The sequence below is a fragment of the Capra hircus genome, chromosome 9 (genome assembly GCF_001704415.2).
Source record: "Capra hircus breed San Clemente chromosome 9, ASM170441v1, whole genome shotgun sequence".
NCBI lineage: Eukaryota > Metazoa > Chordata > Mammalia > Artiodactyla > Bovidae > Capra > Capra hircus.
Window position 1 is genome coordinate 30,241,481 of NC_030816.1, and position 27,336 is coordinate 30,268,816.

A 27,336-nucleotide genomic window follows, 5' to 3' on the forward strand; every position below is an offset into this window, starting at 1 on the left:
GAATTTTAAGTTTTTATTTTTATATCCATGATCCATTTTTTAGTTAATTTTTTATATGATACATGTAGGATGAAAGTTTTTTCCTTTTTTTTTTTTTTGCACATATATGTCCAATATTTCTAGCATCATTTGTTAAAAAGATTCTCCTTTCTCTACTGAATTGCCTTTGAACCTGTGTTGAAAATCATTTGTTCATATATATGTCAGTAAACCTCTTACACCATCCAGGGCCTAGCAATAGGGAAAACCACTATTGAAAGCAGTGAGGACTCTGGGATCCCAAATGGTCTGGGCAGTCGACTTCTGGTATGAAGCCTGGACTCAAGCTTTGGTATCTCAAACAGGTACATTGAGAGTAGACCTGCAAAGTATGTCAGCCTTGGGCAAATTGAGGAGATAATTCCTGAAATCATTAATTCTCTAACTGTCTTCTATTGAGCAAGGCTGGAGAGTTCATCAAAAGTACCTTTCTAGATGCATAAGAAAGGTGTTCATTCATTACACACAGTGGGTGCTTTAGGACCTAGGGCTTAAAACTCTTCGGCAGTTCTGACTGAGAAGGACTGCTGGAACTAGGAGACTGAGACTCAGAAACCTGGGCGGCCTCATCACTTCATGGAATCTGCAGTTGGCTGGGCTTGGGGCAATTCTGGGCCTTTTCAGTCTGAAATAAGACATGACTCCAGGTAGTGGTAGAGTTGGCAGCTGACTGTGGCTCTCTAGATTCCAGTTCTTCCATGCTCAGCACTGTGCATCTTGGGAGCTGTTCAGAGTAGAGATGCCTGCTCTCCTAGAGTCTGCAGATTGGACAACAAGCTGTGCTTTCTGTAGATTCCATTGGCAGGACTCCTGCCTATCTGAGAGCAGTCAGGGCAATGAGGTGACCTGTCCATAGCCAGGTTGCCACAGGAGCACTTCCTGTTCCTGGGGTCTCTCTCCCATCCCTCATGGGCTCTCGCCAGGCCTTGTCAGCATCTATGCTCAGTCTATGGACAGGAAGTTCAGGGATGGTGTCCTACGGGAATTGAAAGCCTCCAGGGTCCAGCCTGAGCCTCTCAGGGATTAGGGAGAGCAAGCAAGTTTGGCCCTGGGATGCAGGTTTGTGTTAGTGGTGGCTTCCCTTGTGGCTCAGATGGTAAAGCGTCTGCCTACAATGCGGGAGACCCAGGTTCGATCCTTGGGTCGGTAAGTTCCGCTAGAGAAGGAAATGGCAACCCACTCCTGTATTCTTGCCTGGAAAATCCTATGGACGGAGGAGCCTGGTAGCTACAGTCCATGAGGTCACAAAGAGTCAGACATGACTGAGCAACTTCACTTCACTTCACTTCTGGACCCACATAATTGTTCCCAGGCAAGGGAAACACTTTCTCATAGGCTCCTGAGGTTGACCTGGGCCCCTCTGTGTGTGACATAGATCAGAACCCTCAACTGATGTACCTTTTGTGTTCCAGGCACTCCTAGCAGGCATGCGGAATCGGGAAAACAGCTCACCCTGCCAGGGCAACGGGGAGCCGGCAGGCCGGGGCAAGAACTTTGGCTCTGTGTGGCCAGGCGAGGAGGAGCCCGGCCATGACGTGAGCACACCTTCCTACAAGAAGCCTCTGTACGGCATCTCACACAAGATCATGGAGAAGAAGAACCCGCCCGCGGGGGACATGCTCAACACCTATGAGCTCTCGGAGAAGGTGAACCCCAGCAACAGCCCCTCACCACTGCGGCTCCTGAACGAGACGCAGAAGCGGGACACTGGCGGCCCCGCAGCAGCCACCGACAGCGACCCCAACATCTACTTCCTCATCCAGAAGATGTTCTACATGCTCAACACGCTCTCCTCCAACATGTCACAGCTGCACAGCAAGGTGGACCTGCTCTCCCTGGAGGTGAGCCGCATCAAGAAGCAGGTGAGCCCCACTGAGATGGTGGCCAAGTTCCAGCCGCCGCCCGAGTACCAGCTCACGGCGGCCGAGCTCAAGCAGATCGTGGACCAGAGCCTGTCGGGAGGCGACCTGGCCTGCCGCCTGCTGGTGCAGCTTTTCCCAGAGCTCTTCAGCGACGTGGACTTCTCCCGGGGCTGTGGCGCCTGCGGCTTTGCGGCCAAGCGGAAGCTGGAGTCGCTGCACCTGCAGCTTATCCGGAACTACGTGGAGGTCTACTACCCGTCGGTGAAGGACACGGCAGTCTGGCAGGCCGAGTGCCTGCCTCAGCTCAACGATTTCTTCAGTCGCTTCTGGGCCCAGCGGGAAATGGAGGACAGCCAGCCCAGTGGCCAGGTGTCTGGCTTCTTCGAGGCCGAGCCCCAGGTGGATGCTGGCCACTTCCTGGACAGCAAGGAGCAGGAGGAGGCCCTGTCCCTGGACCGCAGCAGTACCATCGCCTCTGACCATGTGGTGGACACGCAGGACCTCACCGAGTTTCTGGACGAGGCCTCATCCCCTGGCGAATTCGCGGTCTTCCTGTTGCACCGGCTGTTCCCGGAGTTCTTCGACCACAGGAAGCTGGGCGAGCAGTACAGCTGCTATGGGGATGGCGGCAAGCAGGAGCTGGACCCGCAGCGTCTGCAGATCATCCGCAACTACACAGAGATCTATTTCCCCGACATGCAGGAGGAGGATGCCTGGCTACAGCAGTGTGCCCAGCGCATCAACGATGAGCTGGAGGGCCTGGGGCTGGACGCGGGCAGCGAGGGCGAGCCCCCGCGAGACGACTGCTACGACTCATCCAGCCTGCCCGATGACATCTCCGTGGTCAAGGTGGAAGACAGCTTCGAGGGCGAGCGGCCTGGGCGGCGGTCCAAGAAGATCTGGCTGGTGCCCATCGACTTCGACAAGCTGGAGATCCCGCAGCCCGACTTCGAGGTGCCAGGCGCCGACTGCCTGCTGAGCAAGGAGCAGCTGCGCAGCATCTACGAGAGCAGCTTGTCCATCGGCAACTTTGCCTCGCGCCTGCTGGTGCACCTGTTCCCGGAGCTCTTCACCCACGAGAACCTGCGCAAGCAGTACAACTGCAGCGGCTCCCTGGGCAAGAAGCAGCTGGACCCGTCCCGTATCAAGCTCATCCGCCACTATGTGCAGCTGCTCTACCCACGGGCTAAGAATGACCGTGTCTGGACACTGGAGTTCGTGGGCAAACTCGACGAGCGCTGCCGGCGCCGGGACACGGAGCAGAGGCGCTCCTACCAGCAGCAGCGCAAGGTCCACGTTCCGGGCCCTGAGTGCAGGGACCTGGCCAGCTATGCAATCAACCCCGAGCGATTCCGGGAGGAATTTGAGGGGCCCCCGCTGCCCCCCGAAAGGAGCAGCAAGGACTTCTGCAAGATCCCCCTGGACGAGCTGGTGGTGCCCTCGCCCGACTTCCCGGTGCCTTCGCCGTACCTGCTATCCGACAAGGAAGTGCGCGAGATCGTGCAGCAGAGCCTCTCCGTGGGCAACTTCGCCGCCCGGCTGCTCGTCAGGCTCTTCCCCGAACTCTTCACCACCGAGAACCTGCGGCTGCAGTACAACCACTCTGGGGCGTGCAACAAGAAGCAGCTGGACCCTACACGCTTGCGGCTCATCCGCCACTACGTGGAGGCCGTGTACCCGGTGGAGAAGATGGAGGAGGTGTGGCACTACGAATGTATCCCGAGCATCGACGAACGCTGCCGCCGCCCCAACAGAAAGAAATGCGACATCCTGAAGAAAGCCAAGAAGGTGGAGAAGTGAGGGGTACCGGGGGCACTGAGCCTCGCCCCTTCCCCCCCCACCACCACGAGCCCGAGCCGCGTCCGCAGCCGCGCACCTTATATCGGCGGGGCGGGGCCTGCTGCATTTGCACACTCGATTGCCCAGCCGGCCACGGCCACGACAACGAAGCCTCGCATTTGGTCTCTTGTACTTTCAACTTCTGTCCTGTGTTCCTGGTGATGCAGCCAGAGTCTGGGGAGAGCAGAGCTGCGAGAGCGGAGGGGCCTCAGGAGTCAGGGTTCCCTCTCCTGGGCAGTGTCCTCCCAGTCCCCTCACCATTTGAAATACAAATCAAGCAACCCTCTTGTTCCTCTGCCCACATTTTACATCTTCAATTTTTATTAAAAATTTTTTTTTTTAATTAGAAACCCTTTTTAAGTAAATCACTGGGCTCTGTGGAGGCCATTTTACTCAGAAAAAAAATTTTTTTAATATTTGAGATGAAGTACTGTAAGATGACTTCAGTCACTGGGAATTTTTTTTTTAAGATGGTTTCAGATATATGAAATTTTTAGAAGTGCCATGTTCATGCATGATGGCTGATAGCTTCAGGTGGCATAAAGACAGATTTTACTGACCTTATCTTTTATTACTACGTCGGATTTTGGAAGAGTCAGGACGCCTCTTGGATGGCGGTGGAGGGGATGGAGTAGTTTGATGTCCTTTCTGGCCTCGGTCAGTTGCACTCTCCCTCCCACTGTGGTGCTGAGGAAGGGGCTATGGGGACGGCTGGCCTGGCCTGTCTCACACTGCTGTGCCAGTAGAATGTTGCTCACCCTGTAGACGAGAACACTGGATGGTGATGATGGTGATATGAATGTAGATAGACGTGGAAACACGTTCACAATGTCTTCATTTGAGCTGTGTCCTTCCACTGCCCTCTTTCCTTCCTACACAAGGATGCTGGTTAGAGAGGCAAACACATTTCCTTGGAAAACTGTGTGTGGATATTTGGCTTCTTGTCTAAGGATGGGCCCCATTGGGCTCACCAAGAACTGTTTACTTTCCATGTGTGTATTTGTATAAAAACCAGGTTCTGGGAGCTGTATGGTGGCTTCACCACACCTCAGTGTTGGCTCCTCCAGTCAGTACACATCCTTGTTCCCTAGGGCTGGGCCTGAGGATACCTGGTGTTGGAAGGACACAGGCCATCTGAAATAGGGCTCCCATATCCCTTTCCGGGGTCCACTCAGAGCTTTCCCTTTGGGCCCCCAGAAGGTCCTGCTCTCCTACATCTGGCCGGTCCCTCGGCCTCAGGATGAGACACCTCTTTTCTCTTCCCTGGTTGGGAAGGTCACACTGCTCCAGGCCAGTGACATGCTCTCCAGGATTCCAACCAGGAAACTCCCCAACAGGTAAAGTCCTTAATGTAAAAACAATACTTTTACCTACCTGACTTTGGGGGCTAGTGCCTAAGAGGGAAAGGGAACAGTCAACACAATACATCATACCAGAAAGCTAGAAAATAAATTGAATCACACAGGGTAGTCATAAAACCCTTGTGGAATGTTAATTTAATAACCTAATGGCTTAATATTTTGCTACCTTAAAATGCAGAAATAATAGAAACAATCTGTGAATTCTCTTCATACGGATAAGGACTTCAGCTTTAGTGACTGTATGATGGAACTTTGCCTGCACTTGTGGCCATTTTTTTTTAAATGACAGGATTCTAAGCAGTGTGAAGTTGCCGATCTAACTTTAGTAAATTTGCTTTTAAATGTCATTTACAGATTATTTCAGTTGTAACTGTGGACCTAAATTATTACAACTTGGAAACACACAGGGACTTAATGACTCTTTCCCACCCACCCACATACATGTGTACACACATTTCTTAGTAAAAAACTGAAGTGAGATGAAGGGGACCGACATGAATAACAAGCTCAACCTCTTTGTGCCTGGAAAGGAGGAGGACTGGAGCAGCCGGAGACTCACTTCCCCCTCTCCTGGGCCCTTCTCTATGCCTTAGTCTCTCCAGCACACCAATGCATGCCTGCGTGCATGTGCGTGCACACACACCCAAAGATGGCAGTGGCACTCTCTCCCTCACTGATACTGCAGGTGGGAGGGTGCTGTGGAATTTGTTCTGGTCTCTAGGATGTATCCAAGAGGATTCCAAGCCATGCGAAAATTGCCCTGCTTTCTAGAGGGTGGAATGTGACCCTGCAACTTCAGAAGCACAATCATTTAATAATTTTTTTTTAATCATCCCGTCTACCCACAATAGAGACATCACCAGGTTCTAGGAATTAAATATATCTCTTTCCAACCTAGAGCATGTTCAGTCTTTGGAAACTGTGTTTTGATGGTTTCTTTAATACCTTTCCTGTATGGGGCTTCTTCCTCCAAATCTTAGAGTCCCTTCCAGTGAAGAGAGGCGGACGCTCTCTGTGTGAGCTGTATCTTGTCTCTCTGGACTGACTCACCAGGAACCGCCTACAGGTCCTGTGTCTGTCTGTGTGGTGTCCTCAGCCTGCAGCCATACAGGTGGGCTTCAGGGGCTTTTTTTTTTTTTTTTTTACATGAAGCAATAGAATTATAAAATGCCTAAATTTTTTTCAAAATTTCATGTTTTCCATAAAATCTGTTGGCAAAACCCCTACTCCCTCCCCATCTAAATTTTTTGATTTTTGTTAATACTTGTTTGTGTTTGGGGAATTTTTTCTCCCTCACATCCAGAAGTAGCACAGACACATTCTGATGTTGAGTAAAATAGCACGTCACAATAGGTGGTAGTGTCCCTTCTTTTTCTGTTAGTGAGTTTTAAAAGAATGTACGAAAATAGTCATGAATGTACTAAGTGTTCTAATCCTGCTTCCGTTCACTTTGGCTGTGTCTACATGACAACACAGGTTTGACAGGGAATAAAGTTGTGCCCAATGTCATGGGTGTTAGTGTGCCCCTCCCCCTCAGTGTTGGACCCCACCCTTCCTTGCTTTTTAAGTTTGGTGGGAGGGGGTACCACAGCAGCAATCATCAACCAACCAATGGGATCTACTTAGTGGTAAGCAGATTAACTGTTTAAATGCTAAGAGTCACTGGCCTGACCACACCATAGTATGGCCACTTGGGTTCCTGCAGACATGGCTTCATTTTCCACCTTTGCCCCAAATGTTTACTTCTTGCCTGATTGAGGAGGAGGGTCTCAAGACCTCAGATTAGAGGCCATTGAGCTCTTAACCCTGCCTCACCATGGAGAGAGATGCTGTGAAGTGGTGGGACTTCCTGGTGGGCCAGTGGTTACCGCTCCCTGCTTCCACTGCAGGGGGCATGGTTTCTGTCCCTGGTCAGGGAACTAAGGTCTCACATGCTATAGGGCCAAGAAAGAAGTGGGGGCCCCTGGGCCAAGGGACTCTTAATGTCATTCAGAGATACTTGTCTCTTGTAGATCCAGCCTTAATGTTTTTCTGACATCCTAGTGATAGCAGACCCTGCGCAAAGTGGATATCAGAGTTAATACTGTGAGGAGACAAAATAATGAGAATAGTTTTACCAAAGATAATGAAACATTGCATAATGTCTGCATTTTACCATTGATTTGAGTGCACCCTTAGAAAACTGAATGTAACAAAAACCCAGGACATTTTTTGGAAATTGTATGCTCTCTAGCAACTGTGTGAATTTTTATACAAGCACTGTTTTATGAGTTATATAAAATGTTATAAAAATACGGTCTCCTAACATCTTATTTTCTTAGGGCAGAGGTCTCTCAGAAGGTATGGGTCTATTTGTCTTTGCCTGGGGCTTCACCACCCCTTCCCAGGGGAGGGCAGGGCCACTCGGGGCACCACGGTTTCTTGGGCTTCCACACTCTGGGTGTTGCGGTGCAGTCTGTCACAGCTGAGTGACAGACGTCACCAAATGAGCCCTAGCACATTTCTCACACAAACCGCTTCCCAGTCCTGCAGTAGAGGCGCAGCTGACCTTCCCTTCCCTGGTCGGCTGCCACACCCGCCCTGCTGCCAAAGTGGAGGAGTTTCAGTTCACTCTTTTCCACTTGGGATTAAGAGGGATTTAGTTCCTCAAGGCAAACCTATTATTAACTGATAACAAAGGGATGCATGTTTTTCTCTTGCATCATTGGCGAATTATAAATCATTAAATAATATTTCGCAGTAAATATCAAGCCATCAAACATTTTTTTAGACCTGGGGTCACGTGGTGTAAAGTGCGTCGTGGCCTGTGATTGGAGCGAGCAAGCACTCGGCCCAGAGCGCGCACACCTGTGCGGGCGGCCGTGCGCAGGTCAGGGCCGGTCGGGACTGGAGCCCGATTTACTCCGTAGGCAAGTTGAAACAAGACTTGAAGGCGAGATACCTTAGAGCCTTTCTGGCCGTATGTATCTTTGTTTTCGACCAAAAAAAAAAAAGTCCGTTTCCTCAGCTGCCACTAAGGTGCTCGGTCCATCCACGCGTAACACGGCGGGCGGCAGCCCCCGTCCACAGTGTGGCCTCCGTCCACTGAGCTCACTGGCATCTGTTCGCCTTCAGCCTTCACGGGAGCGGTGAGGTGGGTGAGGTGACCGTCACTGAGGGTACAGTCAATGCCCTCATTAGAGCGGCGTGTAAACGGTGAGCCCTTCTGGCCAGGCTTGTTTGCAGAGGCGCTGGCCAGTGTCAACATTGGGTGCCTCATCTGCGGTGTGGGGGCTGGGGGACCTGCCCCGCAGGAGGTCTCGCCCCTCCACCCCTCCTGCCCCAGCTGAGGAGAAGGAAGTGAAAACAGGAATCTGAGGAGTGTGATGATCACCTGGGGCTTTGGCCTTTTTGACTAAACCTCTTTAGAGAGAGGCTCAATAAAAAGCTGAGCTCTTTGCTGCTGCTGTCTTGCAAATAACAATAATAGAGAATTTCAGTGGGCTTACCTGTAAAAGCCAGTTCTCAGAAATAAGAATCCCATACCAGATTATTCTGATTATTGGAATGGTGAGATGCAGTGGACACTTTAAGAGCTTCCAGAGAAATCTAAAATCCCCAAACCAGTGATGGGAAAGACACGAACATCCATCACCCACTTGCTTGGATGGCAATGTTGGGCCTACCTGAGTGTATACAACATGCCAGGCACACTGCTGAGAGTTTCTCCTGGATCATAGCTGGTTGAAGATCTCAGAAGCCCTGTGAGGTAAGTTCCCTAATTAAGCCTGTTAAGAAAGCTAAGACCCTGAACAGTATGTGTACCATCTCATTTAATTCTTTTAAAAACTCCGTGTGTTGGGCAATGTTATTTCCGTTTTGTGGTGAGGAAGCAAAAAGAAGGTCCAAACAAACCGTGATGCCAAGATTAGAGGCTGCCTTGTGCACCGCACTGTCTCAGGAACTAAACACCCCCTGAGCCGCATGCAATAAAAAACACAGATTCAGACCTGAAACTCAGTTTGTCTGATCTTAGGTATAAGTGCTGGTTCTCAAATTGCCCTGGCTGAAATAATTGTGGCCATTTGTGGACAGACATGTTCTGGTAAGAGTAAATTTTTTGAGATTGTGAAAGTAATTGCCGTGGATCGGATTCCTTAGGAACAGAGTCTGAGACTAGGGTTCTTGTGCTGTTGATTGAGGACCTGCTCCCAGGAGAAAAGGTGCGAAAGAAGCAGAACAGGGCCAGGGAAGGCCATAAGCAGGAGTGTGGTCTCTGCAGTCCAGCCTCACTGATATCCGCAGTGACGCCCTAGAACATGAACTGCTTTGCAGAATTAGTACCAGGTGAAGCAAAGGCACCAGTTGGTCATTGAGGTCTCCTCCAGGGAAAGGGGTAGTTGGCCTGGCAGGGTGGCTCCCTTTGCCAAGGGCAGTGTTCCAGAAGGGCCATTGTGAGTGGTTAGTTGGCCCTCAACAGAGAGGGTGGGTGTGCCAGCAAAGGGGATCTGGGTGGGACTCCATCGGCATTCATTAAGGGGCAGACCCACCAGACTGCATGTTTAACCAGGTCATGGGGCCCCATCTGCCAGAGGTTTTGACTGTTGGAACCTGAATTCTCACAATGGGGCCTGAGAATCTGCATTTCTAAGTGCCGCGCCCCCCCCGCCCCCCCACCGACAATGAGATGGTGCCAGGTGCTGATGTCCAGAGGCTGCAGAAACATGTAACTTCAAAAAATACACTGTGTACATCCCAGAAATGGAAAGCTTAGCACTTAGTAGAGCTAGATCTGAGCTGAAATAAGTGGTTTCCTGTTGTGTTCAAATAAAATTGACTTTTTAAAAATTACAAACTATAAGTTTATTAATGAGGGGGTCCTTAATACTATGAAACCAGGGGGATGGTCCTTGGTGGAGTCATCAGGGAAAACTTCCCCAAGGAACTGGATGGCTAGCCTAGATTTGAGAATGAGGAATTAATTAGGTGAAAAGTTCAGCATGCAAATAAGCTTTGGGGTGTGAGAAGAACCTCTTAGGAAACAGTTGACGGAGGCCAGTGGAGGGTGGAACTAGAGGAGGAGGAGTTTCATGAAGCTGCAGAAGCAGTCTGGGACTGGAGGACTTTGTTTTCACTGAATTGCCCTTGGGTCAATAAGAAAAGAAGAAACCCTTCACCTGTTCTGAGTAGGGAGGGGAATACTCAGTTCTGATACAATCGTGTTGAACTCTGCCTCCTCTGCCCAGTAAGGCTGCCCTCCTCTGCTGGTGTTCGAGTCACCTTGCCATCATGTAGCTTTCAGGTCAGTGGGAAGAGGCAGCTTTACAAATGTTTCAGCATCAGGCCAAATATGGTGGCTGGTGCCAGAACACTTCTACAGAGGGAATCCTGACCGTTGACTTTATTTTAAGGAGTGGGAATTTGTTCATCCTTCTAAAGTGTGTAGTCCAGATGGTTAACCATGTCTTTGACAGAGGTTGAGAATGTGGAATGCCATAGCTTCTCCTTCAGAGTCTCCTGCAGTGTGACAGCTGTGTATTCAGAAGTGATGGGGCGGGGTGGGGGGGGCCCTAAATTACAGGGAGTTCTGTTTTCCATAAGAGCTCCCATTTCGTGAGCTCCTGCAGTGGGTCAGGAATGTGCTAGGGATGAGACATACGTTATTTCATTTATTCCTCACAGAAACCCTGTGGGATAGATATTTGTATTCCCCACCCTACAGATGGGGATGCTTTTAGAGATTAAGTAATTTGGTCAAAGTCACATGGCTGGCAGAGCCGGGGGCCTCTAATGATGGCCAGGCTGACTCCAAAGTTTGTGCTCTTGAATTCCATGCTGCCACTTGTGTAGCTGTGCAGAGTAAATCTGTTTGTCTGTCTACCTGGTGGTCCCCTATCATTTAACTTGGGGTTTTGCTGACTGTTCACAGTCTCTGAGCTTCTGGATCTGCCCCAGTCAGGGTCGGACTTGGGAAACCTCTCAGTGCCACAGGAAAGCGAACAAGGAATGCAGTAAAGAATCATCTCTACCTCTAAAAGAAGTTCATTCATTTAGCAAAAATATTTGTAACACCTACTATCTCCTGAGCACAGTGCCATGATTCTAACAAGTCTCATTCGTTGATAGGTAAGAAGCCTGTTTAAGCTTGGAGGAGAAGGTTCTGAACGTTAACAGCACAAAATGTAATGTCTCTTGGCTTCAGTTGATTTTCAAGATGCACATGGGTATAAGCAGACTGAGGACCTTGGCTCTGCCCCGTGTAGACAGCTGAGACCATGGCAGGAGGCATACCTACCGGAATGCAGGTTCCTGACTCTCCTGGCTCTCAGAGCTGAAACAGAGTTGCTACGTATCCTGCTATTTCCGACAGATCTCCCCGCTGTATCCGATTAGCTGAAATCTCAGTGCAGGCACAGTGTCAGGCATGACAAGGCATATACTTCAGCATATGGTGGTGCCTACCTTGGCTTCATGTAATTAATACTATTTTCTTGAATCCAAAGAGTTGGCTGCTATTATTGTAGCCTCACTTTTCTCTTATGTCAGAATCAAAAGTTAAGGGATTTTCTCCTACAATCCTAAAGAAAATTCCCTACACATTCTGTGGGGAAGTATCTAAGTAAGCCCTCTGAGTGGGGTTCCATAAATGGGCTTTACCAGTACAGATCTCTAAACAGAACTTGCCCATTTTAGATACATGCTATTCTACTCTGACTGCGGTCTTTAGGCTTTCACTTGTCTGCCTTGGGGAAGGTCTCCCTAGGTTTAAGAAAAAAGTCCCAGGATCAGAGTTCCATTGAATGCAGTTGACATCTCTACAAGGGAATCAAGTGCATTGTGAGTGATCCGTGTCCTCAGGATCTTGCAAAATTGTTGACTTTCACCATTCTTCTTTTGATGTACCTGATCTGTTAACCAATAATGAACAAAACAAAACAAAAAAAACTTGAAAAAAAAAAAAAGGGCCAGCAAGTGTATCTTTGAGGAAAAGGAGTGGCAGTCTCAGAGAGTTTTGTCCAATTTCAGAGCCCTCAGAGAAATGCTAAGCACACATTGGGGCAGTAGCAGGTACCAAAAGGTAGAAGCACTCTTAAGAAGAGTGTATATCAGACTATTCATACATCTTTTTCACACTCATAAGTAGACTAGCAGAAATCAGAACGCTGGGTCATGCCAGGGGCTCAGTGAGGCTATGCGTCTTTAGTCACTTTGGGTGTCGCTGTTGAGAGGGCAGCCTGGTGCAGATGTCCTGGAGAAGAAGCAGCGCTGTGTTTTTTGCAGTGAAGGGAGTCAGGTGGGAGAATGTCACTGGGAGAGTGGGTGGGCAAAATGTAGTGGATGCACAACGGTATTTATTAGGCAGCAGCGGAGCGAGAAGCGATAGATCATCTGCACCTAGAGAGCCATGGATGGATCTGAGTGAAGAAAGTAAGACCCAAGATGAAATATACAGCAGTGTCACTTATGAAACTATAAATGTATGTGTACAAAACAACAAAGCACATTTCACAAGAATGCAAACAAAAAGATATGAATTAAACACATCCGAATGATTGGCTAAGGTAAGGGACGAAGACATGGGAGAACAAGAGAAGAGAAACAGTAACTTGAAAGAACTTGGAGCGGGGGGACTGGTGCCCCAGCGTCTCCCAGTGGAAATTCTTATAGGTGCACCTCTCCATTCCACCCAGGGGTGTGTTGGTAAATGTGTGACAGTTGGCTCTCCAAGGGAAAAAAAAATCAGTCCTGGTTCATGGTGTTTGCTGACTGCCAAGGTGAAATTCCTCCCACCGTGGCTGATTTTTAAGCCAATGCTGTGACTCATGAAAGCAGTTTGGGAGATGTTCACGTTCTGCTTTTTGCGGTCTGCTGGATGGAGTTTCTAATGTCTCAAGATGGTCAATAAGCTGACTGATAATTTTGGCAGTAACTTTTAGAAAACCAAAATATATACAACCAAGATAAGGCAGGGCTTTAGTAGAGCGTCATTTTATTTGCCTCCTATACGTTGCACACTCTGTAAGAAAGTTTATAGAACATGTACCACCTTCCTGAAGGAAATCTGTTTTCTTTTTTGTTTCTTGAAAAATGGAATTTTCTACCTCTCCTAATCATTACTGATCAAATAAACTATGACCTAAAAATTTCTCCACAAATGTCTACTTTTATCCCCAAAATGCTAAAAAAGAAAAATAATGATGATGAAACTATTGCCCAGCCATCTATATAATTTTCCATGAAAGGTGGTAAATGCTATTTGTCAGAGAAATGCAATTAGCATCACATTTCCCAGAGGAGAGCTCTTTCTTTGAAAGGATTAACCATTACTGGTAAAAAGGCTAGGTGGGTCTCTACAAAAATAGTCATAATTTTAGATTGTTCATCTTTAAAAAACTGCAAACATGCACTAGAAGCATTTTCAGACTTTGCTGGGAAAGCCAGACCTATTTTTAAATTTTTGTTCTATTTTTACATTGAAGTATAGTTGATTTACAATATTATGTTAGTTTCTGGTGTGCACCAAATTGATTTGGATCTATATATGTGTGTATACACAAACACATACACACACTTTTTCAGGTTCTCTCCCATTATACAAGATATGAATATATTTCCTGTGCTATTCAGTAAATCCTTGTTATTTTATATATAGTAGAGCATATCTGTTAATCCCATACTCTTCATTTATTCCCCTCTTTGGTAACCATAAGTTTGTTTTCTATATCTGTGAGTCTGTTTCTGTTTTGTAAATGAGTTCATTTGTATTATTTCTTAGATTCCACATATAAATTATATAGTATTTTTCTCTTCATATAGTATGATAATCTCTAGGTCCATCCATGTTGCTGCAAACGGCAATATTCTATTCTTTTTTTATATATACCACCTCTTTATTTGTTCATCTGTTGATAGGCACTTGAGTTGTTGTTTCCATGGATTGGCTATTGTAAATAGTGCTGCTTTGAACTTAGGGGTCCATGTATCTTTCCGAATTAGTTGTCTTTTCTGGATATATCCCCAGGAGTGGGATTGCTGGATCATATGGTAACTCTAGTTTTTTAAGGAACCTCTATACTGTTTTCCATAGCAGTTGTACCAATTTACATTTCCACCAACAGTGTTGGAGGGTTTCCATCTCTCCACACCCTCTCCAGCATTTGTAACTTGTAGTCTTTTTGATGATAGCCGTTCTGACCTGTGTGAGGTGGTATCCCATTGTAGTTTTGATTTGCATTTCCCTAATAATTAGCAGTTTTGAGCATCTCTTCACATGCCAGTTGACCATCTGTGTCTTTGGAGGAATACCTGTTTAGGTCTTCTGCCCATTTTTTGGCTGAATGTTTTTTTATTGAGTTGCATGAGCTGTTTGAGAATTAAGCCCTTGTCAGTCATATCATTTGCAAATATTGTCTCCCATTCTGGAGGTTGTCTTTTCATTTTATGGATTCCTTTGCTTGTAAGGTTGCAAAAGCTTATAAGTTTGATTAGGTCCCTTTCATTTTTGCTTTTATTTCTATTGAGAAAACATTGGTATGATTATGTCAGAGAATGTTTTGCCTATACTCTCTTCTAGGAGTTCTATGGTGTCTTACATGTCTTATATTCAAGTCTTTAAGGCATTCTCTTTTTGTGTATGGTGTGAGGGTATGTTTTAACTTCACTACTGCCTTGTTGAATTCATATATCAGTTGTATGTTTGAAGTGTTAGGGTATTCTATAGAGTATCATGTCATCTGCATATAGTGACAATTTTACCTCTTCCCTTCTGATTTGGAGTACCTTTTATTATTTTTTTTTTTCTGATGGCTGTGAAAGCCAGATCTATTGGAGTAAAAATTCTTCCTTGTCACCTCATTAGAGCAGGATATCTCAGCCTCAGCACCATTGACATTTGAGGTCTGGAGACTATCTGTACGCTATAGGATATTTAGTAGCACTGGTCTCTACCCACTAGATACCCATCCTACCCCCTCAGTTGTGACAGACAAAAATATCTCCAGGCATTGCCAGATGTTCCCAGGGGGCAGAATCACATTGGGTTGAGATGCACTGCATTAGAAACATCCATATCTTTTCATCATGTTGGTCACATTTTCAGAGGAGGCCTTGCCAAGTTGGCATTATGAAGCAGCTATCTTAGAGTAGGCTGCAAGAGTTCCATAAATCTTTATGAATTGCTTTTGTTTCTGCTGTTTCATAAATATGTTCCAAGTCCCTTGTGCTATAGAGAACTATGAGAGATCAGTTTTTGACACTTGCTATGACCAAATCAACATTCTCTACCACCAGACGTCTTTTTTCTTATTTTGATTTTCAAAAACAGAGAAGCCTGCAATGGGTCAAATCCCACCAGCTAAGCTGAAGGACTTAATTACCAACAGAGTGAAAAAAACCTTTCAAATGGCCCTTGCTGCTTTCTAGCTATTAATACTGTCAGCTCATCCGGTCTCACACAACACATTTTAACTTTCTTCCTCTTTAGAAGACTCGACAAGGTAAGGAAATTAGTATGCCAATCCCCTTATGACCTGTGAGGAAGCTGAAGCTCAAGAGAGGTTAAGGCCAGAGTATGACCAAGGTAACCCAGCTTGGTATGGGCAAGGGCCTAAAAACCAGGACCCCTGACATATCACTAGGTCACGCTGCCCCTCACCATGCAAGAGATCTTCAGCTTTCTATTACTTTCCAAAGAGCAATCAAGAGAAGAGACAGTTTTACTATAAAACTTGTCGTTATCTTCCTCAAGTTGGGACATTTGGTTTAGAGGGCATTAGCCTACTATGCCCCTCTTTGTCTGGCAAAGCAATAAAGCTATCCTTTTCTACTTCACTTCCACCCTCCTCCCCCCAACAAAAAAAAAAAAAAAAAGGAGAGGGAGAGAGGGTGGGAAAGAGTGGAAGGAAGGCACAGGGAGGTGAAGAGAATCATGGTCATTACTATAATCTCCTAAATTAAAACTCTAACTCATGTTGAAATTAATTGTACTAATTATTTTTACTGATGTAAAAGCGTAACTAACAAATGCTAAAATAGGAAAATTCCTTTTGTTATACTGCAGAGTATTATTTCTTCCTGGGAGTTTATTTAAGCTTTCAAATAAAAATCCATTTTTCCTGAGTTTTCTGAAATCTGAGCTGATAAGGCTACCAGACTCACGGGCCCAAACATCACACTACTTTGGGCTATAGAAGTTTCCTGTCAGTTAACCTGAATTCTCAAGCATTTCTGCAGGGCAGATAAGAGGACCCCAGCGAAGTCTTTTTACATGACATAGTCTAACAAGTCTCCTATTTGAGCCGATCCTTCCAGTGCGAGGAAACTGCTCCTGAGAACCTGCAAACCAGTTTATTTCTGCAGCTGCCCTTAGATGATGTGTATTATGTGTGTCCTTTCTATGACTGCTATTTTTTCAGTCCCTTTTACAACACTGTCTTGACAATTAAAATAATTGGCCTCTGATGCTTTATTCTCTTCACTGATAAAAAAAATCTGTGTATTTCCTACTTTCAGCTGAAAAGTACACCATCAGCTTAAACCAGAAAGGGTCATTACATTCTTTCTGTAAGGAGTCATTGTAAATATTTTAGGCTTTGTGGGCTACATAAGGTCTCTATATGTTTCCCTCTCTCTCTTTTTAAAAAAAAAACAACTCTAAAAATGTATAAGCCGTGCTTGCATGTCAGACAAAAGGCTTGTGGCTGCCTTCGTCTGTCAAACCCTTGACCTAAACCGTTAATTTTAAATGGGCCCGAAATATACCATTTGGAATTAGTTGGAACAACTTTACTATCCAGACCTCTGGAGACAAACTGAAGGGAACTAAGGCCAACACGCTGGTAACTGAGAAAGGTCAATGGAGAAAGGGGTTGTCCAGTGCTGCTGCTCTAAGGAGAGGAAGGAGATCTGGACTCAGCTTGGTTTTGCCTTAAGCCTGAACCCAGGGAAGCTGGTCAACAGGAAAAAACTGAAATAAAGACACTAAGAACAAGGTCAGTTTATTTTACTCTGCCTCCCGAGGCTTTTAACCTGGGAAACAGTGGGCTGACCATGTAAACCGTCTTTGAGTTCAGTTCATTCATTACAAATCTCACTCTTGCTCATGAGGTCAAAAAGCGAATAAATCAAGCCTGAGAGGGAAATCCAGTCCAAGGGAAGCGTCTTCAAGAGCCACAATGCGGATCCTGATTTGCACAAAACTGCTCAGCATCTTCTACAAATGGTGGGAGAACTTTATTTTAATAAAAACATCTTCTTTTGAACCTGGCCCCTTCCTGCACCACTAGAAAGCATCTTTGTCACTGAAAAGCAATCCATTTATTTGAGCATGCTCTTTTTAGGCAACTGTAACTTCTTCCACCGTCGTAACACCACTCTGTACTTCTCATTGCTGGTCTTCTCCTCCAGCACTTTTTTCAGGATAACCCTCATCACTGTCTCTGTTTCTGCTTCTTTATCCTCTCCAATAAGAAGATCCAACGTATCTCCCACTTTCACCTGAAAATTAAAAAGAAAACAGAGCTGTCATTTTGAGAAATGCAGGCCAATGCAAACATCTCTACTTTGAGTTTTCCCCAGAGAACCACTCCCTGGGGGCAGGTGCTCCTTTGAAACAGTCACTTATCCTAGTGCCTCCAGGTGAAAGGGCCTCCCTCTCTGGGAAGGTGCCTCAAACCCATGTGACTCAACATGGATCAGTGTCCCTCCTTCAGGTTGAGACAGCTAGCTGCTTGAGGATGGGTCCTGTGTGGCTCTGGTTTTCATCCCTATTGCATGACTTTAGGAAACACTTGAATGGAAGCATTTATTTTGGTAACAATGGCAAAAAAACAAAGGAAGCGGGACATAATCTTAGAGAGTATGAGCACAGTAATTACTACAGGCACTGGGAAGACAATTTTCAGTATAACACATTCATTGATTTCAACCCAGATAAGCTACATCATTGCATACAGGGCATAATTTGTTAGAAATTCATCACAGTGCAACAACAGCTGTATCTCTTAAAGAAATGGAAGTAAAGAAACTGCTTTCCAGTACTGGCTAGCCCCAGGGCCGACACATCATCAGGAAGAGACAGGACTCCACGAACAAGGATGGAATGCCCCAGAAAAGAGGATGCTGACCTGGGTTAAAAGGGCTGAGATCAAACCCATTTTTATCCAGATAGGAGCTCTGGCTTGAGCGAGTGCAGGACATGCCCTGGGGGGCAGTCACATTAGTGCTGCCAGGGTGCAAACAGCCCAAGACAGACACCGGGTCCTGGCAGCTCAGTATCCCAGGGGATCTGCCCAGCAACTCAGGAAGGGGCTAAACTGACCCAGGTGCGATATGTGGCTTCTACTACAACACACTCCAGGGTGACCAGAGGCCATCTCAGACCACTCACCACCGCTTCCAAGCCAGGGATGGGCGTAGGGTTGAAGAGGCAGGGCAGGAAGACAGAGAGGGACCCTCATGTGTGGGCCACGGACTCTTAAGTGGGCATAGGTACCCGTTTAAAAGGTTGCTTGGGGGCTTCTGTTTAAGAAGCCATCGTGCCAAATGCTTTTTACTGCATTTTCCAATGAATACTCCCTAAGGCAGTCCTAACTTCATGCTGTTGGAATATCTGTACTTTACTAAGGCAAGCAACCCATTCAAGACATCCATAGGCCCAATACTCAGTCAACAGCGTGGGAATGCACACCTGCTCACTACGACGCCATACTGGTCAATCCTGGCAGCTGGATGTAAAACTCACAAGTGAAGTGAAAGTCACTCAGTCATGTCAAACTCTTCGCACTATACAGTCCATGGAATTCTCCAGGCAAGAATACTGGAGTGGGTAGCCTTTCTCTTCTCCAGGGGATCTTCCCAACGCAGGGATTGAACCCAGGTCTCCTGCATTGCAGGTGGATTCTTTACCAGCTGAGCCACAAGGGAAGCCCAAGAATACCCGACCCAGGAATCAAACTGGGGTCTCCTGCATTGCAGGTGGATTCGGGAAGCCCAAAACTCAAAGGGCTGATTTTAAACCATTAACTTTCTCTCCTCTGGGCTGAGAAGCAGAGAGACTAACACCACAGCGAGGCTTGATGACTGCTTCTCTTTGTGGGTATGAGGGCATCATCTGGGCCAGATGCAGGGGCAGGGGGAGTCAGTTCTCCTGAAGTTCTGCTGGGTTCAATTTTTAAAACATGACCATGTGGCCAACCTATATAGGCACTTAAAATCAATGTTCAGAAATACAAGGCTTGGAAACTCTGCTTTACCTTTTTTGGCATAACTCTGTCATTAAAATTCCTTTTTAAATAAAGGAATACATTAATTCATATGATACAAGATGTAAAAGGCATAAAAGGATATACAGAGAAAAATCAACCCGTATGTATCCTTAGCAGCTGGGCACAAGCCCCACGGAGCAGGCCACGGAAGGGGAGGTGTTCTTCGTTCCCTTCAACTGTGGGAGACGGCACAGTAGACACAAAGCAAAACTGGCTGGGATTAGGGGCTGTTCCAAGTATCTACATTTCCAATCTCCCTTTAGCTGCAGTTACTATGGCTACCAGGCCTCCTAGAAACAAGGCAGCCGTGTGTTAATGCTGGGCCCTTCCTTTGCTGACCCTCAGGAGAAAGCTGGAAGGCAGCCAAGACAATAGAACACCCAAAGCAGAATGAAGAAGCAGCAATTAGACTGTAGTTAACAATATCTCAAAGCAGAGGGAGAAAAAATAGATCTGTGGTATCTGCAAATGAGGCCCTGGCAGAGGCATCCTGCACCAAGAACAGGTCTTGTGTTTGGAACACTGCGGCTGGCGAGAGGGGGCTGGGCTACACAGGAAAAAGCAATTAAAGGACAAGAAGGACTTGATGTCCAGATGCCTGTCTGGAGTGCCTGACTTCCTGCAGCTCACAGAGCAAGGGCCGACACCCGCAGTCTGAACCTGCCAGGGCGGGTGCCTTCAGAGGGACAGGGGCCTTGAGACTTGGTGGCCAAGACAAGCACTGGGGATCCCCTCTTCAGTCCACCCAGCTGCAAGAACCACGCTGAGCACAGGCAGGGCCTCTGAAGACAGCCTCCGTGCTCACCTAGGTCCACAGCGGATGGCTCACACCCTCCCACGTTCCAGGGGAACGGGATGCAGCTCATGTTCTCCGATCCCAGAGTTGCTTTGAAATACGAGAGAAGCTAAAATGAAAACCTTCAAAAGTGTGTCTAACTCCGCTGGAACATTTATTCCCTGGACACTGACTAGGAGTTAGATTCTGTCTGCCAATGCCTCAAGGGTCAGTGTCTGCCACAGTTTTTAAGGGTCTCTGCCATGTACTTTTTTAAACTGTCTTGTTAACTTTTACTATCATTATTATTTTTCCCAATTATGAAAGTGAAACATACTCATAAAAAATTCAGAAAATAAAACACATGAACAAATAACTCACAATGCCCACTCAAAGATAAATACTGCTGCTGCTGCTAAGTCGCTTCAGTCGTGTCCAACTCTGTGCAACCCCATAGACGGCAGCCCACCAGGCTCCCCCGTCCCTGGGATTCTCTAGGCAAGAACACTGGAGTGGGTTGCCATTTCCTCCTCCAATGCATGAAAGTGAAAAGTGAAAGTGAAGTCGCTCAGTCGTGTCCGACTCCTAGCGACCCCATGGACTGCAGCCTACAAGGCCCCTCTGTCCATGGGGTTTTCCAGGCAAGAGTCCTGGAGTGGGTGGCCATTGCCCTCTCCAAAGATAAATACTACTAGTATTAATATTTTAATTCTAGATGCATGTAACTTATTTTTACAAAAATACATTTTTATAAGAATATATATATCATTTATTATAACACCAGATACTAGAAATTCATTTTCTTGTCACACTTATGAATAATTCTGTCACAAAACAACAGTATCAACAGAGCTATCAGGAAATATGGAAACTTTTTGATGGCTGCTCTGCACACAGGGCAGTGTAACTTCTGCTGAGCTGAACAGAATCGCACATCTGCTCAGGTTACAGCAGGCCAAAGAAACCTCTACATGGATCAAACGTTTGTTTTTGGCCTGATTATTATGATTTCATAGGGGCTAACATTAATAACTTAAGTTTAATTAATAGATTTTTTCCAGTTCTGATAGTGACTTCTCTTAAAATTTTAAAGAAAAAGAGGAAGCTTCATCTCAAAGTCATTATGGCTACAAACAGCAAGTGGTCTGTGTGACTGAAGCTGTGTGGCTAGGCCTGAGGGAGACCTCAGAGGTGGTAAGACAGACATACCTGAGGAGCCACTGATGCCCGAAGGAAGGAGCCCCAGGGGAGACTGGGGAAGGCGTTAACTGAGGACAGAACAACACACAAAAATATTTGGTTGTCATAGTATCTTACCGTTCTGCTTTTCTTCCATAGTTTTTCCCCATTCAGCCTGAGTTCACCTTTGTAGAATGCATCTTCCACTTTGCTTAAAAAAAAAAAGTCAAAGTGCTTTAAAATAGAAATATATTCAAAACAATTATATAATTTTGAGAAAAATACTGGCTATTAATAATCCTTTTTCTGACAGTGACCGGCCTCCCCACAAAATCTCCATTCTGGGCATTGGGAAAGTGAAAGTCAACTGCTCCCATAGGAATCTAAACAGGGAGACCAAAGGGCACTGCTGAGTAGATGCAGCTGCTGCAAAGACCTGCTAGAGCGAGAGGGCAGGTAAGCAGCGCTCTGCGGGGACTTCACGTGGGTGATAGCTCCTGTGACCCACGACAGTCAGGATGAGTGGGTGCTACCTTCCCCTCACGTGCTCTGAGAGAAAAGCCAGTTACCACACCTGTGGTGAGGCTGTTAAGAAACCCTCTGCTGATCTGCACTGAGGCTGGGGAAATGCTAATCCAGCCACTGCTGATCTCTCTGAATTTAATCAGTGGGGCGACTAGACCAAGGCAGATACAGACTCCTAGTGATTGATGTTGGGGGTTTTCCTAATAACAGTACTAGCTACTACTGTGAGAGACAGGGAGGCCCTTAATGAGCCTGCCAGATTTTAGAGAACATTCAAGTCCTGATGAGGGTGCCTGTGGGCTCAGAGTCATCTTTATGAGTCTTTAAGTTTCATGGATTAAAAAATCAAACTATGCCATTAAATTAGGACATAAAGGTACAAATTAGACAAAGGAATCTTAATTTCTTATTCCTAGGGCAGTTCTTACTTTGCATGCAGTATGCACACAATGATTGCTAAAGAAATGAATGAACAGTGAAGATCACTATTATATAACAGGTCTAGCAAAGAAACAATGAGATTAAAGAAATCTTGAAGGTTATGCTTAATATCTCCATACACTATATATATGAACACACATAGTATTTTCATTATCATAGCTAACAAAAATTGAGAACCCATGTGCCACACATTGTTGTAAATGCTATAGAAAGATAGACTGACTGACTTAATCCTAGCCACCACCTTCTAAAGCCAGTTCTATTACCCTTATTTTACAGATGAGGGAACTGCACAGAGATTTTAAGTAACTTGTCCAAGGTCACAGAGAGCCAGGATTAAAGCCTCAGTAGTCTGGATACAAAGCCTGCAGTTTCAACCACCACATGATGCTGCTTCTAAGATATACCGTCTCACGTAGCATTTGTGAAACCCAGATGCATTCTGTGCTTGCTATATACATCTAACATGGTGGTTCCTTTTTTCCTCAAGAAGCTGTTTTTACATCAGTGGTTCATCTTACAGTTGATTAGGTCTTAGAGTCAAGGAAATACAGCACATGGGATTTGCAGGCAGTCATTTGACTTCTTTGGGAATTCGTTTTTTCACTTATAGGATGAAATAATTGGACCAGGTTCCTGAAAGCTTCTTTCACATCTGTGGTTACCCTTCACTGTAATATGAGCCATGTGATTGGTAATGCTGCTTTAAAACAATCAAGACAAGTGATTTTGTATGAAAACGCACACACTTACTTCCTTCCGATATCTAGGCCCGTCTTCAGGATGACGTCATACCGGAAAGACTGTACTACTTTGTCCAGGTCTTTATAGTCTTTGACCTCACTGGGGTTGTCCTCGGGCTCCTCTTCCAGCTCACTCATCTCATTATGGTCCCTCTCTTCATCAGAGTCCCCTTCATCTTCCACTTTTTGTAGAGTCTTTTTAGTGGATTTTTTAGAGCTTATATTACTTTTGAGTCTTATGGAAAATGGAAAAATATATTCTGGAGATATTAGAAGCCCTGGGAGTCTCAGTGAGAAAATGTTATGGCAGAGTGTTTTATAATTTGATGCATTTAACTTGGCACTAGACAAATACAAGTATCGATTCCAGGAAGCACAGCCTTTATGTGAAGGTGTCCCTCGCAGTGCTCTGCAGAGTCCAGTCCAGGCATCTGGCTTTCTTAAAACGCTGCCGGGCAGTCTGACACTAGTCATAGCCATGGCACATACTACCTGAAACAGACAATTCGGTTTTAGTTCACAAGTGTGGTATCTTGGCATTCTTACTACATAAACCATACACACTGTGAACACGTTACACCTGATACTGTACCATGTTCCCTCCTACAAAAGGCCATGTTGGTCCACATGAACCAAGGCCATGCACACTGTACCTGGTGAGTCTTCCGGCTGTACTTAATGTACTGACCTCATAGGACGGTCATGAAGGTCAAACTGGATGCTAATACATGTGAAAACAGGTTCCACTCTTCTCACTCCCCCAAATTAGCTTGGGTACTGACTGCTCAGTGCTTCACCCCTTCCCCGCTCCCCATCCCGCCTGCCTTTGGCTATATCTCAGTTCCCCAACCAGGGATTAAACCTGAGCCCCAGCAGTGAAGAGTCCAGAATCCTAACCACTAGGCCACCAGGGAACGCCCTTGATTTATTTTAGGAAAAAAAAAAAAAAATCTCAGAACAAGAAACACTGTCTACTGACATACATTACAAGCTTATAATAATGGACTTTGCCAAGGATACCAGATCATCACTTTATAAAACCCAGAGTAAGTCTCTAAACTTTCAACCTCCAACTGCAGCAAATCAGAGCTAGGAATGAGCAAATTGTACAGATCTGCATTCTACCCCCTTTCACATCTTCTTACTAATGGATTCATTAGCTAGCAGAGAAAGAAAGGGCCTGAGACCCACTAATTAGGTAACTGTTCCCTGAGGCACTGAGGTGCTGTCACACCCCATGTCCTATATGCGCCACTGCGAGAGGCCTCTTGGAAGACTGCACCCCGTTTCTTCTAGACTTTGTCCCAGGCATCTTGAACCTTGCATGTTGTATCATTTTGCTGTTGTAAATCATAGCCATGACCCATAGCTGAGTCCTGTTGAGTCTTCCCAGTGAAATCAGTGAACCTAGAGGTGGTCTTGGGGATCCTGACATAGTATCTGACTGCCTATTCGACATATCCATTTGGATGCATAACAGGGACTTCATTCTTAATTGGCCCTGAAACAAACTCTGATATATCTCCAACCCCAAATCTGCTCTAGCTGCAGCCATCCCTATCTCCATTAATAGTAACTCCACCCTTCTAGTTCCTGAGAAGGAAAGCTTCCAGTCACTCTTGACTCTTTCCCCCCTACTCAAATCCATTATGTCAGGAAATCATGTTGGCTTATCTCCAAAATATTTGGTTTCCCTTTCACCATTACCACTGTTAGCACAGATTCAGGCCTCCATCTGTCATCAGAGTGACTACCAAGGCTCCATCACAGTCTGTTCTCCATACAGCAGTCAGTCAGATTGACTCTTTTAAAAAGAAATTTGTATCGTGTCTCTCTTTCCCTCACAATCCTACAAAAGCACTGAAAAACAAACTCCCTCCCTTGCCCTATAGGCCCTGTGTGATCTGGCCCCTCCATTTCCTCTCTGACCTCATCTCCCGCCTCTCTCACCCTTGCTTACTCAGCTCCTTCCTGATGATACTAGTACACAACAGACAAACTTCTGGGTAGACTCCTTTGTTCCAGGTGCCCTACTACACCCTTAGTCCAGGTTATCTGCAGGGATAACTCATTTTTAACTCAGTGAAGTCTACTCATTCCAACTCCATTTAACAGGTATCTTGTCCTCGAAATCTCCCCTGTTCTACTTTCTTCCATCATAGCATTATCTGCTATCATGTTATATAATTTACTGGTTTTCTTTCTTTCTTTTTTTTTTAATGACTCTGCTACTGCTGCTGCTGCTAAGTTGCTTCAGTCATGTCCGACTCTGTGCAACCCCACAGACAGCAGCCCACCAGGCTCCCCCATCCCTGGGATTCTCCAGGCAAGAACACTGGAGTGGGTTGCCATTTCCTTCTCCAATACATGAAAGTGAAGTGAAAGTGAAGTCGCTCAGTGTGTCCAACTCTTAGCGACCCCATGGACTGCAGCCCATCAGGCTCCTCTGTCCATGGGATTTTCCAGGCAAGAGTACTGGAGTGGGGTGCCAATGACCCTGCTAGTAGAATATAACCTGTTACCGGTGCTTTTTTCCTCTGCTCAAGCCCAAGTGCCCAGAATAGTGCCTGGCACGTGGTAAGTGCTTGATTAAATACTGTGAAGTGAAAGCATAGCAAAAGAATCTATGCATTAGAATGAAGAGCAAAGATGAGATTGGGTTGAAGGATAAGAGGTTAGATCTCCAGGAGCCTTCCATATCAAAGCGTGGACTTATCCAGACAGCGTGAGAGTTATAGAAAGATCTTAGGTAGGGAAGTATCCGGCAGTATTGCTTTTTAAAAGATTTCTTTGGCGCGACAGCGTGGACATAAAGGGATGATCGCGGCAGAAAGCCTGAAAGTGGTTTTGACTGAGATCTTCCGGCGAGATATAAAATCTGTGAACTAACCAAAGTCTGTAAGAAAAGCAACGACTGGAATGCAGAGGCGACGCTGTCCTGAACCCGCGGGACACTTGGAATCGCTCCATGTTCCTGGGCCTGTTAACTACTCCGAATGGAGAACCTGATTGAACTGCTTTTAGGTCAATTGAAACTAAAAATCTCTTGGCTCAGAGGCTGACAAACTGCTGAGACAAGGTCATGTTCCCCTCGCTCCCTCCCTACCCCTTCGGGCTGCGCACCTTCGCAGGTTCTCAAGGTCAAGGGAAACTGGACACCAGAGTCCTCGAGCTTGCAGTCTGCGTCTGCAGCCAGCAGGAGCAGCCAGACCCAGGAGCGGACAGCTTTGGCCCCCCGGGTCCGCGGGGCGTCCCGAGCTGGCCGGGCTGGGGCAGGACGCGAGACACTCACGCGGAGCCCTGGCGGGAGCGCAGCCAAGGGAGAGGAGCTCGCCGCTCCTGTACTTCCCACGTGCGCGCGATGAAGCAACAGAGGGGGGCGCGGGCTTGGGTCACCGCTGGCCCCGCAGGGGCGCAGTTACCTGTACGTCAGCGCTGCTCCTCCCTCCCCGCCCCCATCCCAGCCCCCCTCCCAGCCGCCTTGCCGACCGCCCGCCTCCAGCCCCCGCCCTGTCTTTGCCCCGCCCCTTCCGTCGGCGCCGGCGCGTTGAGAGCGGGCTGGGCGAGGCACAGGGGCGCGGTGATGGCGACGCAGCGACCTCTGCTGCAAGCCGTGTCTAGGAGGACTGCGTGGGGATTGTGGGCGGCCTGGAGGACCGATTAGCTGTGAGCTGAACCGGAAGCCACCTCCGGGTGATTGATTCCACGTGGTTGAAGAGAGGTTTTTTGTTTTTTTTTTTTAGATAAGTAATTTATTTTTTATTGCGACCCTGTGGGCTGTAGTCCGCCAGGCTCCTCGGTCCATGGGATTCTCCAGGCAAGAATACTGGAGTGGTTTGCCATTTCCTTCTCCAGGGGATCTTCCCAACCCAGGGGTCGAACCCGGGTCTCCTGCATTGCAGGCAGACGCTTTATCCTCTGAGCCACCGGGGAAGCCTGATACGTTATACTACATAAATTATTGGTATACAGAATAGTGATTCACAATTTTTAAAGCTTATACTCATTTGCTGCATTCCTCCTGTTTTATAAAATATTCTTGTAGTTTATTTTAAAGTGAGTAGTTTGTGTGTCTTAATCCTGTATTTCTATATTGCCCCTCCCCCTTCCCTTTCTCTACTGTTAGTTTGTTTTCTGTATGTGTGACTCAGCCTTTTTATTATATTCCCTGGTTGTATTTTTTAGATTCCACATATAAGTGATATACAGTAATTGCCTTCCTCTGACTTATTTCACTTAGCATAATGCCCTCCAAATCATCCATGTTGTGGTAAATGGCAAATTTTCATTCTTTTTTGCAGCTGAGTAGTTTTCCATTGTCCTTGCATC

General features: G+C 46.4%; 2 protein-coding genes across 6 annotated transcripts in view; one reads left to right on the forward strand and one right to left on the reverse strand.

Moving 5' to 3' along the window:
* Nucleotides 1-7,393, forward strand: part of BEND3 (BEN domain containing 3) — a 33,667-nt gene extending 26,274 nt beyond the window's left edge. For both annotated transcript variants that reach the window (XM_018053103.1, XM_005684604.3), the window contains exon 4: nt 1,452-7,393. In XM_018053103.1, coding sequence (XP_017908592.1) covers nt 1,452-3,701 — 2,250 coding nt within the window. In that variant the 3' untranslated portion in view covers nt 3,702-7,393. The remainder of the gene's footprint in view (nt 1-1,451) is intronic.
* Nucleotides 17,056-26,496, reverse strand: C9H6orf203 (chromosome 9 C6orf203 homolog). 4 transcript variants are annotated; one of them, XM_005684605.3, is made up of 4 exons: nt 26,131-26,496; nt 23,018-23,499; nt 21,437-21,509; nt 17,056-17,575 (listed from the first exon to the last, which is right to left on the reverse strand). In XM_005684605.3, the coding sequence occupies exons 2-4, from the start codon at nt 23,485-23,487 to the stop codon at nt 17,396-17,398; spliced, it is 723 nt and encodes a 240-aa protein (XP_005684662.1). In that variant the 5' UTR covers nt 23,488-23,499; nt 26,131-26,496; the 3' UTR covers nt 17,056-17,395. The 4 variants fall into 4 exon arrangements, with proteins under 4 accessions (XP_005684662.1, XP_017908593.1, XP_017908594.1 ...); XM_018053104.1 differs by having other exon boundaries at nt 23,018-23,495; nt 26,300-26,467; XM_018053105.1 differs by having other exon boundaries at nt 26,430-26,465.

Coding starts and splice junctions, on each gene's coding strand:
- C9H6orf203 (XM_005684605.3), bottom strand. CDS start 23,487: ATGGCTATGACTAGTGTCAGACTGCCCGGCAGCGTTTTAAGAAAGCCA. Junction 21,510..23,017: donor GGCCTAGATATCGGAAGGAA/GTAAGTGTGTGC, acceptor TTTTTTTTTAAG/CAAAGTGGAAGATGCATTCT. Junction 17,576..21,436: donor TATGGAAGAAAAGCAGAACG/GTAAGATACTAT, acceptor TTTAATTTTCAG/GTGAAAGTGGGAGATACGTT.